The sequence below is a fragment of the Mobula hypostoma genome, chromosome 18, assembly GCF_963921235.1.
Source record: "Mobula hypostoma chromosome 18, sMobHyp1.1, whole genome shotgun sequence".
Classification (NCBI taxonomy): Eukaryota; Metazoa; Chordata; class Chondrichthyes; order Myliobatiformes; family Myliobatidae; genus Mobula; species Mobula hypostoma.
In genome coordinates, this window is record NC_086114.1 from 27,326,419 (window position 1) to 27,340,529 (window position 14,111).

At 39.1% G+C, this 14,111-nt stretch overlaps 1 protein-coding gene across 1 annotated transcript in view; it reads left to right on the forward strand.

The window, feature by feature from the left end:
- The window catches only part of col13a1 (collagen, type XIII, alpha 1), a 123,712-nt gene that overhangs the window by 42,684 nt on the left and 66,917 nt on the right, over positions 1-14,111 (forward strand). The window contains exons 13-16 of the mRNA XM_063070629.1: positions 2,261-2,326; positions 2,541-2,642; positions 4,913-4,957; positions 7,770-7,832. Of these exons, the coding sequence (XP_062926699.1) occupies positions 2,261-2,326; positions 2,541-2,642; positions 4,913-4,957; positions 7,770-7,832 (276 nt within the window). The remainder of the gene's footprint in view (positions 1-2,260; positions 2,327-2,540; positions 2,643-4,912; positions 4,958-7,769; positions 7,833-14,111) is intronic.

The following is a 14,111-nucleotide window of genomic DNA, read 5'->3' on the forward strand; positions in this document are numbered from 1 at the left end:
GTGACTCAGAATGGTGTCCATTGAAGGCTTTAATTCGGGCTCCAATTGCATGATAGATGCAATGAGAAACACATTGTCCCTTAAACATACGCGATGACTAAATCTCCACAGTTCTCATCTCCTGTCTGGAAGAGCTAACGTCTTATTTTGAGATTGCGGCCAGTGGTTCCAGATTCCCCAGTGGGGGAAACATCAACCCTGCATCATTAAGACACTTTATTTGTGTCAGTTTGGGCACAAATAAAACCCATTTCTGCACTAACCAACTTTCCAGTTTAAGATAGAATCTATCGCTATACCAATGTAATCAAAGAAATGCAGATTTGAGCTTTCAATTAATTATTTTTGGGAACAGGAGTTGGAATAACCTAGCTTTATTAAGTTTGGGAATTTTCTGTACTAAAAATATTTCCAATCAGTTTGATATCTTCAACTTTGTGATCACAAACACTCCCAAATTCAAGGAACATTATATCAATTTCCTTCCCTATCTGTCTAACAATTTGAAACATTCCTTTCTGACGATCTTCCTTAAATTCCTGTATCTCAAACATTGTTTTCTATATTTTTCTTTCCTGTTAAAAGTTTATTCTGTATTTCTGTCAAAACATTTTGGTTGGCTTCATTTTACATAATTAGGGTGAGCGATAGGTTACGGTTTAGTTGGATTCCACTGTTTACATCGCAGAGCCCTAAAGAAATGTTGTTCCCTAATAGTAACTGATTCATAAGTGTGGTCGCATATGCGAGGAAATGGGTGCTTGAAGTAATTTTAAGATGGTCATATAAGAATTGAGAAGCCAGTTTATACATAGGAAGCTCCCACAATGTCATCTTTTTTATGAGGTGAGGGATTTTTAAAAAAATGGCCTGAACAGTTTTCTTCAAAATAGTGCCATAAGCTGTTTTATTACCCACCAAGAGGACAGATAAGTAACATCTCCTCGGAAAGAAATCACCACAGACAGTACAGTTCTCCTTTAATACTTCAGTGGATTGTAAATGTTGGTGCTTAAGTCTGTTAAGTGGGACCTCAACATAACTTCACTCAGAGTCAAGAGAACTATCATCTGAGCCATATTTATTGAACCGTTGAAGAGGTATGATTCTGTCTGCACATAGATAGAATCACTTAGTTTCTATGTTGCATTCTGTAGGAGTTCCCTGGGACTTCACTAGCAGCACTGCGGCTAAATCAGATCCAGACTGTGAAGGTTTGTGAGTGCTTTCACTGTCATAATGGTCAGTCTTACAACAGAGTGGCTTCGGTTCCAAGGCAGTAGTTCAGAATTGGTTTTGTAACGAGCAAATTTGTAAAATAAAGAATGACTATTTCCAATCCAAATTGAATAGTAACATATAATTCTTGTCTATAACAATACACTTTATACTTACCTAGACTATTTACGTGGTCTCAGTGAGTTGACTTACTATATATGGGCTATTTTATCCTCCACATTAATTGGTAGGTGTTGCCAACTCTAGTTTTACATATGCCTGGAGGTTTCATTACATGGGCAACTGCTTCCAACTACACTGCCCCAATGTTGCTCTCATACCTATCTTATAAGTGACTCACTTCCCTACGGAGATTTTGGGAGGGAAACAGCTTTCCGCTGCTCAATTGGATGATATTTGACCAATAGTTACGTCCAATTCTGTAACTAAAGAGTATCTAACTTTTCAAAGAAATAATTATTATTTCAGAGTGAAATAATCCCTCATATTATTCCTGAAATTTTACTCTGAGCTACATTTAGGAGGTAAATCCTAAATTTCTGGAAACTTCTGGACAATCCTGGAGGCTTGGCAACCCTATTAATCATTAAGGTTCAGATTTATTTGGGAGAATTCCACGTTACAAATGACAGGAGACCTTATTCCAGAAAGTATACCTGGCTCACTTTGTTATAAGACTGGGTCCAAATTCTCTTTATTAAAGCCAGCAACGAATACTGAGGGCAGTCCTTTGGTGAAACAAAATTGTTTACTGCTTTAATCTTTTAATTTGCTTTTCCTGCAATATTTGGCAAATGATGAAAGGTCTAGATTTATTTTCCTTTCACCAACTGCACACCCACATATAAATGTTTCTGTTGCTGGCTTTCTTCTGTCATCGAGCTCTGCTGTGTTTTCTCAACATTATTGTCTTTTTCCCTCCTCCCTCCTCCATTCACCCTCTTTCCCTCCAAACCAAACATACCATCTCTTGACCCTTGGCTTTTACTGACCTGTGAACTCTTGGCTAATGCCTGTTCAGTTTACATCACCTCAACTGAAAATACTACCACCTGCTGACCAGTTCATCAGACGCCTGTATCTCAAGGTAAATGCCGTTTCTGTAGCTAGGCATCATTTTGTTCTTCCCTGTATTTCTTCCTTCACCCTTTCTAACCACTCATTCTTTCGTCATGCAGTATGCTTATTGGCTGCTCTAAATAATATTAATTACTTGCCCTTTGAACTGACAATGCAAGCTGTTTATTAGAAGCGGCAGCCATTATCTTCATGGATGTTAATGGTGTTTGATCCAATCTCAGGGTGAACAAGGACAGGCCAATTGCTCCCCAGGACCACCTGGACCTCCAGGACCTAAAGGACCTCCAGGGGATTCAGGAAAACCCGGAGCTAATGGTTTACCAGTAAGTTTTGGCTTTGTGTGTTTTCTCTCTCATTCAGACCTCTGTAAGTATTTTTTGCATTAAAAAGTTATTTTATTGAGAGCTACGGCATTGTACCGACAGACCCTTCTGGCCCAACAAGCCCATGCCATGTGACCCGTGTGACTAATTAAGCTACTTACCTGTACGTCTTTGGGAATGTGGGAGAAAACCGGAGCACTCCGAGGGAGCCCACATGGCCACGGGGGAGAACTCACCGACAGAGGCAGAATTCAACCTGGGACACTGCCATGCCATCCTGTTGAAGTGTTGATGTTCAACAGGCATGCACATAACAAACAAGTTAAAAATTAATCTTCTTTAGACTTCCTCCTGTTCACATTGACCCAGTGCCCAAGTCCAGAACATTATGAGACCTTGCAAACAATGTGATGATTATTTCAGCACTGTTGAAGAGTGTTCAGTGTACTAATTACAAAGCAGATACATTGGTTCACAGTAGCTGACAAGTGGATTACCTGAATTACAATTTCACAGTATCTACAACTGGTGGGGAATGTGCAGACAATAAATAGCAGAATAAGCATCTGTCCTTAAATAGTTCATTATTGAGTCTTTTCTGAGTCTGTGCTCCTGGCGAGACACTGATAGATGGAAGCTTAAAAGTTTCCTTACAATTCCTGACTGCATTCTTTCTGCGGTAAAATAAATGATTCAACTGCTCCAATAAATCAGGGCAGAATGTCTTCAGACATATGATAGCATTTGTTCAATTAGTATTCCACAAACAACTTTGAGGCCCTAGAAATTGAAGACATTGCCTCCATTTTTCATCCATCACTAACCACAGCTGCTTCAGCTTATATGGTAGAGCTGAATTGGTTAGCATTGTTTCCAGTTTACAATTGGGGTTGCTTGCTCTAGGTTTCTGACATAAAACTACAGTCCTGTTCAGACTGGAATAGATCATCGCTGGCTAGATTGTGGCCTCTGATATCAATCCCTGAAAGCTCTGTGTAACTTCCTGCATTTTGCATTTGAAGTCAACTTTAGAAAAGGCAGTCCTGTACTGGTGTTTGCTGACCTACACCGGCTCTTGATGTGGTTATAACTCAACTTACAAATCCTTAAACTTATTTTCAATTTTCCATTTAACTTCAACACTCCCTAATTCTGCATTGTAATCTGCAACCCTTCAGCTCTCTACTTCTATCTGTCGATACACCATTTAAATCACTCAATTGCTGATTCCATGAGCGTCTGTCTCAAGCCTTAAAATTTCTTTCTACTTGTTGATCGCTCTCTCCCCTCTAAGTATTGCCAACTTGAGTTAAGATCCTTTCCATTATCTCTTCTAAGGTACTTTTCCTATTTCTGGATCTCCATTAGACATGACAGGAGGCCATTTTAGAGCGCTGACCATGCTGGCTCACAGAGCAGTGCCATTTCCTATAACCTATCTTCCTACATTCCCACCAAACCTCCCTCCTTCTCAATCATCACCTACCCTAGGGGCAATTTCCTGTGACCAGGAGCTTCCAAAGCATGCATCTTTGGGGGGTGGGAGGAAACCGGAGCCCTAGGGGAAGAGCTGTGCAGTCACGCGGAGAACATGGGGAAAAAAAACACTCACATGGGCAGCACCCTGGGTCACAGCAGTTGTGAGTGAGCAACTGCTGGCTGTACCACTGTAGTACATTTGGGTACTATTTTACATTCAAGAGAGATGAACAATTAGCTTTATTTGTCACATATACATCATCACAGTCTGAGGATATACTTTATACTTTATTGTCGCCAAACAATTGATACTAGAGCGTACAATCATCACAGTGATATTTGATTCTGCTCTTCGTGCTCCCTGGAGTACAAATCTATAGTAAATATTAAAAATTTACATTATAAATCATAAATGGAAAAGGGAAAGTAAGGTAATGCAAAAAAAAATGAGAGGCAGGTCTGGATATTTGGAGGGTATGGCCCAGATCCAGGTCAGGATCCGTTCAGCAGTCTTATAGGAGCAGCACACAAATACCCCACCAACATAGCGTGCACACAAGTTACTCATGTATATCTACAAACACAATTTGTCATACTAGAGTGACAATGCAGGAGAATGACAGTGAGGGAGCAGAATGGTCAGCAAGAAAACATCCCCATGGAGCACAATCATGGTATCATATGATCCTGTCTGTATGATGTAAAACAAAATAGCCAGTTCCCTTCACTGTGCAGCACCCATATAAAGCAAGCTTTCTGGGCACAAATAAAAACAGAGCTTCTCTTTCCAGGGGAAACCTGGAGATCCTGGACATCCTGGAAGAGACGGAACTAAGGTAAGTAGAACACAAAGTGTTTGTGGATTTTGGGTATAGTCTCATTTAATCAGTTCTTCTTCCTTTGTTGTAACCTACCAGACTTTGACACAGGCTTGCTCATTGGATACTTTGGTAATGAGCAATGGCGACAGCTCATTTTGCGGCTGTTTTTAACACAATTAGGCAATTAAGCAGAGTAGCCTATACAAGTTGTGCCATGAGACAGCACAAAAGACTGACATGAATCATGGTTAATTGTTTACATGAGAGCCCATAGATAAATCTGGACTGTGCAATAGAGTAGTTCCTAGAATAGTTAACTCATAAAACTGGAAAGACAGAATTGAATTCATTTAGCAGCAGAAGAGGCTTGCCCTTTACTTTATTTGGGTCAAGGAATGTCTCATGTAGTCAATGTGCATGGTTGCACCAGTGCATTTAATTAATGAGGTCTGGGTGGATTGGTAAATTTAAGAGCTACTTTTCGTATTTCCTCTGGCTTGTGGAAATATTTTGAAAGCAGAATTAGATAACTACCTCTTGGAACTTAGTGTCTGAGTGACAGGGTTTTACCATTATTCCCAAAGCTAGTTTGTCCCAAATCGAATTCTCTTTCATTACTGGAGTTCGGCAAACTAATTGCAAGATGTGGAGTGATTTCTGGATGTGGCTTTCGAGGTGGCGATGTGGTTATGGTAGCTGCATGAGAGAAGTTGGACCGAATAGTCTGTTTTTGTCATATAAGATTCCTGTAAAACTTTGACAACACTGATAAAAGTTGAAAATGGTTCTTTTTGCTTCTAATGCATTGGATGATTGAGAATTTCCTCGGGGACAACTCCAAAAGGTGTCAATTGTTATTGTGCATTTTGGAAATGATATTTCATCTGTGGCAAAGTCAGATAATTACGTAGTTCCTCAGGGAGAAGGTGGGGTGGTCAAGTACAGGGGTTAATCCAAACACAAGAGGAAGAGGAAGGTTAAAGAAAAACTCTTCATGAGAATAGCTCAATCAAAAGGAGCATTAGCGGTGTGTGCCAAATTTTAAAATACCACTAATTCAATAATATCTTTGACAGCAAACACAGTCTTGGCCATTTTTATCACCATATCACACTATTGTTGAAACCAGTGGCTTATCTGTTTTGATTGATTATAAAGGAAACAAGTAATCACAAAATGTCTGCAAGGTCACTGAACATTGTCACTGAAAATGCCGGATTTTGACTTCCTCAGTTCCCGAGTCAAGGACGGGCTTCTCGTCAACTGGGCATTGATCTTTCCTGACTCAAAATCTCCCGAAATACCGTAGAGTGGTGAAGAAATGTTGAAATTTGATGTTTGATATAATACCTGATAGTTGTACATGAAATCCCAAACCAGTAATGAAATGAATGACTGGATTGCCTATTTTGAATGTTAAATGTAGGATAAATTTCCAATTAGTTATGAAAATAAAAATTACAAATACCTTTAATTAGAAATATGGGAACAATTAAAAGTTGTGACTAGGAGCCAGCTCCCAAATGACTGATCATCCTCTGATGAACCATTGCAGATATAAACATTAGACCATTGTGGAAGTCACCCCAATGCTTCAGAGACAGACACAGAACAGACTGTCTGAGCTTTAAATCGTATCATAAAGTCATTCCCCTTTTTTAGGCTAAATCTTACCCAGTCACACAGGCCTTTTTAAGTACAATGATTAAGCTCAGATTTTCTCTGGGCTTTGAAAATAAACATGTAATAAATATCTGGAGAGATTTGAAGGGATGTTTGTGAGAATGAAGCATGATTAGTGTAAGGTTAGTGTAAAAAGATGCTTGATGCTTGTCACAGACTTGATGGTCCAAAAGGGATTGTTTCAATGTCATTATGGCTTAGGGTTGGAGATCTAAGTAGTTCTACGAATAAAATGCATAATTTGAATTATCAATGACACACAAGGCAAACTCTTTTATGCACAAGATACCTAGTGCAGTTTTTAGCATTATAAAGTAAATGTAATGTTGTTTGTGCAAAGACTAATTTTTAGAAAGAGTACACATTTTCAGGAATATACTTTGATTATTTGATCCCAGTGCATTTCTAAAAAAAAAGTCTTAAATATTCAAATTGTTTTTCATTCTTCATTTGTTAATCTGGGTGCAAGGTTATCTTTCATGGAGTAAAACATCCCAATACATTTTAAGAGCAAAATTTGAATCCAAACTAGAACCAGATCTTGGTGAAAGAAGCATGGATTGATCCACGTTAGGCCCCAATGCAACACCTTCATCAAACATGTAGATTTTAAGGAGCTGCTTATATGGGATAACTGAGAGATTTAGAGCTGAAGGGAGGCAAGGCATCTGAAGTCAAAGTGATGGAGCATTGCAGTCATGAGGAATCAATTGTCAGTTCAGGTGTTAGACCATTGAGAGGGTGACACACTCTAGATGTTAAGCCATTGAGATGTATTTCTTTATTGGTGCTCTCTTACAGAGCCTCCCTCAGGATCTCTCGTGTTCTAATCTTAAACAGACAACTGCAATAAACTAGCCAACACTGGGACACACGGAGCAAATCAGATCAGGAAATGGAGCTGCAGAAACTTTTAAGGATGTTGCCAAGAGAGAAATGGTTTTACAGGAAGACATTGTTTACGTACTGAAGGGATTTTTTTTTTACTGAACTTCTGTTGATCAGTGTTACACTCTAGTAACTCTAGCATCAATAGTGATGTTTCAAAAACAATTCTTTCAAATGAAAAATAAACTGGGGTGGTATTAAACCAAAACATTTCTTCTAAAACATAAAAGGAAATTGACTCGGATTTTTGTTTCAGGGGGATAAAGGAATGACAGGACTTCAGGGAAAACCCGGAATGCCAGGACTCCCAGGAAGGAAGGTTGGATAAACTTCTTTACAATTGTGGGCATTTCCTTTTACAGAATCTTGTGGTGTTTCATCTGCATAAAGGAAGGTGCACTGAAGTTGGGATTAGTGAAAGGCTAACTTCATGAGTCAATATGGTTTACTAAGTATGGTTGGCATAATGAACACCAGGTAACGCAGGCAGATGTGGTCGCGACTAACATGTCTAGACCAATACTCTGCATGCTCTTCCTGAAAATCGTTCTTAGCATTAACCCAACTTCAAAGGATTAACATGAACCTGCTGTCAGCACAGGCCTCAAAATTTGTAGCCACTTCCTTCGATGGCTGCTCAGAAATTAGATTCATTTTTGTGTCTGTGTCAACTATCGGAATAGCAGTGCGAGAGTTTCTGTAATAGGTCTGCAGTTGAACAGCAAAAAAAAACTGCATCAAAATGAAGCAAAGCAATGTTTTAAAGGCGTTGTAAAGCTGTAAATCCGGTGTCAGGGACTAACTTAATTCCAAACAGAGTCAGAGACTCTGCAGGCTATCAACTCTCAAGATTCGACTGCAGACAGTCGTCTCATCTTGGGGATGGAAAGACCGGGATTTACTGTCCATTTCTGCTTGGTCTGGAGGTGAGGAGTTATCACTGATAAAGAGGTGTAAATATTTAAAATTTAGATTGCATATTACTGATTGGACTTTGAATCAACATAAGAGACCAGGCATCACTTTAGAGACCCATATGACCTTTGCATTAGGGGTATAGATGATAACATCATTCCCTGTGCATTAATTGTGATGGAGCTTTTAAAAAAAAATTATTGAGATACAGTATGGATTAGGCCCTTCTGGCTCTTTGAGCCACGCCGCCTGGCAATCCCTGGATTTAGTCTGAGCCTAATCACAGAACAATTTAAAATGACCAATTAACCTACCAACCGGTATATCTTTAGACTATGGGAGGAAACCAGAGCACCCGGAGAAAATCCACATGATCACAGGGAGAATGTATAAACTCCTCACAGGCAGTGACTGGAATTGGACCCAGGTCACCTGTACTATAAAGTGCTGTGCTAACCATTATGCTATGGTGCTATATGATCTCCTTTTTACTGTGTGTTCTGACCACCATAGCCTCAGCATCTTGAGGCTACTTTCCAAAGTTCCACTTTGGCAGCTTGTCTGGTCGGTCTCCCGAGTCTCTTGACATCGCTGGAAACCCTCACATGACTGGCTGGATTCCTGGGACACCAAACCCTCCCACAATGATGTTGGTCAACCTCCTAGTCTCAAGGACAGTTGTCTGACCTCCTGTGAACCCATCCCCCACGGATGATGGCTGGAACTCTGACATCCCTTAGCAGAACACCTATACACATGCTGGTGTCCAGAGTCCTCCTGTACCACCCACACCACTCACAGACCAGAGCTGCAGTTAACTTCCCAGAAGAACACAAAGCAGCATATTTTTGACTTGTTTGTTGCTTCTGCTGCTATAAAAAGTGTCCAAAAGCAACAAATAAAGCTGTATTACAAGACATGGTTCATATTAACTCTGATCTTTGTAGCAATAACAATGCCAATATTTTGGACTATCAGACTTAAAGACAGTTATTTTCCCCAAGCAGTAAGGCTGATCAACACCTCCACCTGCTAACTCCACCATTACATTATTATTTCCTATCACTCATCTTACGTACAGCATAGTGTCACTTTGTGGATATACAATCACTTTATGTGTATAAGTTATCTTACGTTTTCATAGTTGTTGTGTTATTATTGTGTTCTTTATCATTTGTGGTTTCTTTTTGTGCTGCATCAGATCCAGAGCAACAACTATTTCGTTCTCCTCACCCCTGTGTACAAGAGATGACTTTAAACAAGCTTGAATCTCCTTACTGGCTTGTCCTTGTACCTTGAGAATGATCAGAAGCACACTTGGTCTCAGCACTTTTAAAAGTTAAAACTTTTAGGATTTGTATGGCATCCATTTCTACACAATTTTAGTCCAAAAATACTGTCTGGGAATTTAGTTGATTATATCAGCTTGAACTATTTCCAGACCATGAGTAAACCACTTAAAATGTGTTGGTTCTTTCACATTAATTATTCTGGTTTATTGTAAACAGAGCTGTAAAGCAAACCAACTGTAGTGCTGTTATTAATATTGTTCTAACCTCAATACTCAGAACTACTTTCATCAATTAGCTCCCTGACCAAAGTGGCAAACTCAATTTACTTCTGTTACACAACTTAAAGCTTCTGATCGAAACTGGATTCATTCCTCATTGGAATTAGTGTGGATTTTGATGTTAAGGATAAGGCAAGTTAAGGATCTAGGTTTTTAACATTTGTGCATTTGTAGGGTTGAAAAATGTAAGATTTGGGCATACTATCAGCCCTGTGAGCTGCCCTGTAACTGAACTGTAACATCATTCTTTGGCTCAGCTTTTAAACATCTACCAGCTTGTTGAGTTTAGAAGGAGGGAAGGATGGGAAGTTTTGAGTGAGTGTGTGGGCATCATACCCTCCAGGTTTATAGTGTATTGCCAAAAATACACATTCTCCACAGCAATGAGAAAATTCACAGAAACAGACCCTTCAGCCCAACTCACCAATGCCAACTAAGTTGCCTTGCAAAATAATCCAGCCTCTGGTTTAGTCCTGATGTTCTAAACCTATTTATTATTTTTGATAACACTGAACTATTCATTGCAAAAAGACATGAACATTCTTAATGTGATAAACCTTTGCAACTTGCTAATAAAGATGTTGGTGCTGGAAAATTAAGGCAGATATATTCTCCAGATGGCAAGGGAGGTCAGGGGAAGGAAGGAGAGAGGATAGAGAAAATGATAGAAAGACAGGAAGGGAAAAAAGGTGAGAGGGAAAGAGATGATAAATGAGTAAGAGAAACAAAAAGGAAAGACAACATGGGAAAAGGAACTGAAAGAATGTGAGGAAGAAGAGAAAAGAGCAAGGGAAGAACATCAGGGAAGAAAGGTAAGGCTGGGTAATTGAAAGTATTGGATTCTCTGCAGCACATTAGATTCTCAGTATTTTTATTTTGCTGTGTTTGTTACTCCTTGGGTATTTTTTAAGCACTTAGAATATGGACACTTAGAATAGGGATGTTGAAACAGGTTGGCAGGAACATATCAGTCTTCAAAAGCAATTGAGATACATTTATTGGTATTAGTACCATTACTGAGAGCAATTCCTTATTAAAAATCTGAATAATTTACCACAACTAAACAGACAATTTACAAACCAAAATGTGCAATTCTTTTTTTTTTCCCCCATTCTTAAGAAAGAATTTTACTAACAACACAAGATGAAAATTACTTTTGACAAAGGGTCTTATCCCGAAACCTCGGCTGTTCAATTTCCCCATGATTGCTGCCTGACCTGAGATTTTCCAAAGTTTTATGTGTTGCTCCCAATTTCCAGCATCTCTTTGTCTCCAAATTGAAAATCATGAAGCCACTCTTCAAGACAGTAATCGCCTAATCATCTCTCTCAATAGACAGTGGCACTGACTTTCTGCCAGTTGTATTTACCTTTGAAGCACAGTGGCAGCTTGTCTGCTGAATGGTTGGACTGTAGATATAGTGAAGGGGAAAAAGGCTTGTGTAGAGCATAAGCACTGCCAATTTCCAGTGTATCTGTGCAGCCGTATCACTGCTGAAATTTCTGTGTAGTTTGAAACCCATTGGGCACACAATGCACTTCCTCATTTAGCCCTGTCTAGGTTCCACAATGTTTTGATGAGTTATGTGTGCCTCCAGCCTTGAGCAACTCTGGTTCATAACTTTTCCAAACATTAACATCCATCAGTTGTGTCTAGTACCTGATGCTGATTTACGTGAACGTTTGGTTTCTTGCTTTACTTTATCTTTTCTTTATTTCTCAACTTTCTTTTGCCAGTTGTTCGTATCTCCTCCTCCCAGTGTAGAGGTCTCCCCCTCCCACCTTTGGAGGAGTTTCACAGAATAAAACCTAATGTCTATAACAGCCCATCAATAAGGTTCTAGATTTGATCTGCTCTTGTAATGAGGAAGGGCGACCGCAGAGAACCAGCCAAAGTTCTGAGTGGTAAGGGCATTAGCTTGAATTACATGTGGAGCTGTTTTTCCCAAGGGAGGTTAATGCTCCTTCTGGGTTCGATGTAGAGCCAGTCTTAGAAGCTACAGAAAGTTTCAAATTTACTCAACTGCCATGAGTTTGCTGCGATATTTTTAGAAAATGAAGAAGAATTATCCTCAGAAACCATGAATGCCCCCCCCCCTTCATAACCCACTCCATATAAGACCATAAAATATAGGAGCAGAATTAGGCCATCTGGCCCATCGAGTCTGCTCCATCATTCAATCATGGCCAACTCACCTTTTTTTTTTCTCCTCCTCAACCCCAGTTCCTGGCCTTCTCTCCGTAACCTTTGATGCCATGTCCAATCAAGAATCTATCAGTCTCTGCCTTAAATACACCCAATGACCTGGCCTCCACAGCTGAATGTGGCAACAAATTCCACAAATTCACCACCCTTTGGCTGAAGGATATATCATCACCTCTCTCTTTGTGGACGGACTCGTGCAGCATCTACTGCCAGAATTTAGCAGGATGTTTAAAATGAAACAGGATTTTCCGAGGTCTGAGCTGCACCCGTTATAAAAGTGGAAACCAGTCTCCAGTTCTCTACAGTCCCTTGAGTTTCTGCAGGTATTTTTTTCAACTGGAAACATTTGGCTTGTGTAGTAGGCCATGTAATATTATACCTGTCAATGGACCTTTGCAGTGTCATTATGCACTTGAGTTGTTCTTTGACTGTTTAAATTCTAAACAAATAATCTGTAAACCCTCTCAATGCACAGGACAGTAAAACTGAGGTGGAAAATGTCTAACCTCACAATTAGAAAAATAAGTGTTTATACAGGTCCGACCACAGACCACAAACATGGACAGTCATCGTGTTCTTTGTAAAGTGCCCTGATGGAAACTGCATCCCTCCCATATCTCAGATGCTTTGCCATGCACATGCAAATGAAATATTTTAATATTTAATTTAATTGCCTGCTGCAGTGTAAAGAACATGAATGGTTAAATATTAAATTATTTTAGTAGCTATATTGCTTCTGGACATCTACAGACATCTTGCAAATATTCTGATGTAAATTTAATATGACTGGGGATAGTAGCAATGCAATGGAGTTATGGCCAATAGTTAACAGAACTAGCATCTAATGCAAAGGAAAACGGAAACAAAAACAGAAAATGCTGGATCACTCAATGGATTGGCCAGCACCTGTGGAACCTGAACCCTGAACTCTGTTTTTCATTCCACAGATCTGCCTGACCTGCTTGAATGTTTTAAGCATTTGTTTTATATTTTCTTTTTCAGATTTCAACATCTCTTAGTTTTTGTTTTGTTTTCTCAGTTATAGTGATTGAACCCATGTCATTGACACTTGAAGATACTAAATTTGCTTCAGAGAGAGAAATGTGAATGGAGAGAGATAACCAAGGCTCATACAGAATTTAAATACATGTGCAGATCTGTTGGGCTGATGACTTGTTCTTGTATTGCACATTCTATGTAACATGATATTTGAAATTGCCATTTAAAAAATAATTGTTCTAAATTTTGTCTTTTTTTAAAGTTGGTGTATCAGCAATCTTGTCAAAGTACTGTGATAGCCTGTTGTTGATTAAAACAAAATTAATCAGTAACTTTAGTGTGCCAAGCATGAAACCCAATCTTTGTGGGACTAATTTGTTTAATTTGTGATGGGATTATCACTGAATAATACAGATGTACAAGTTCCCAGTTACCTTTTTACTGTATGTTTTGTCTTCACAAGAGGGACAGATTCTTTGCAAAACTATTTTCAATCCATATTCCTTTAATCAAAGAAAATACATATTTTTCTTTGGGACTTAGAGTTTAGAACTGAATTAATTCTGAAAACATTAGGTCTCATCATCCATTCAATACCAGTTGTAGTTTTTCACTTTGGAACTAAATTCTGGCGATTTTCACCTTGTTTTTACAAAGAGAGCTTCATCAGACTTCCCAAGTGACTACAAAATCCTTTGAAAAAAGACAAGTTGTGGGGAGGGGCAGTGTCGGACCACAAATAGTGAAAGATTAAAGGTTTTGTTTTAAATTGCAAAGAATATTGGTTCTCCATTAGCCAAATAGATTTATTGAGCTTATAACACGGAAACAAGTTATTTGGTACATCTAATCCAAACCAATATTTCCGTTCGTATGAGCTCCATTCCTACAACAGTACATCTCTGCCTA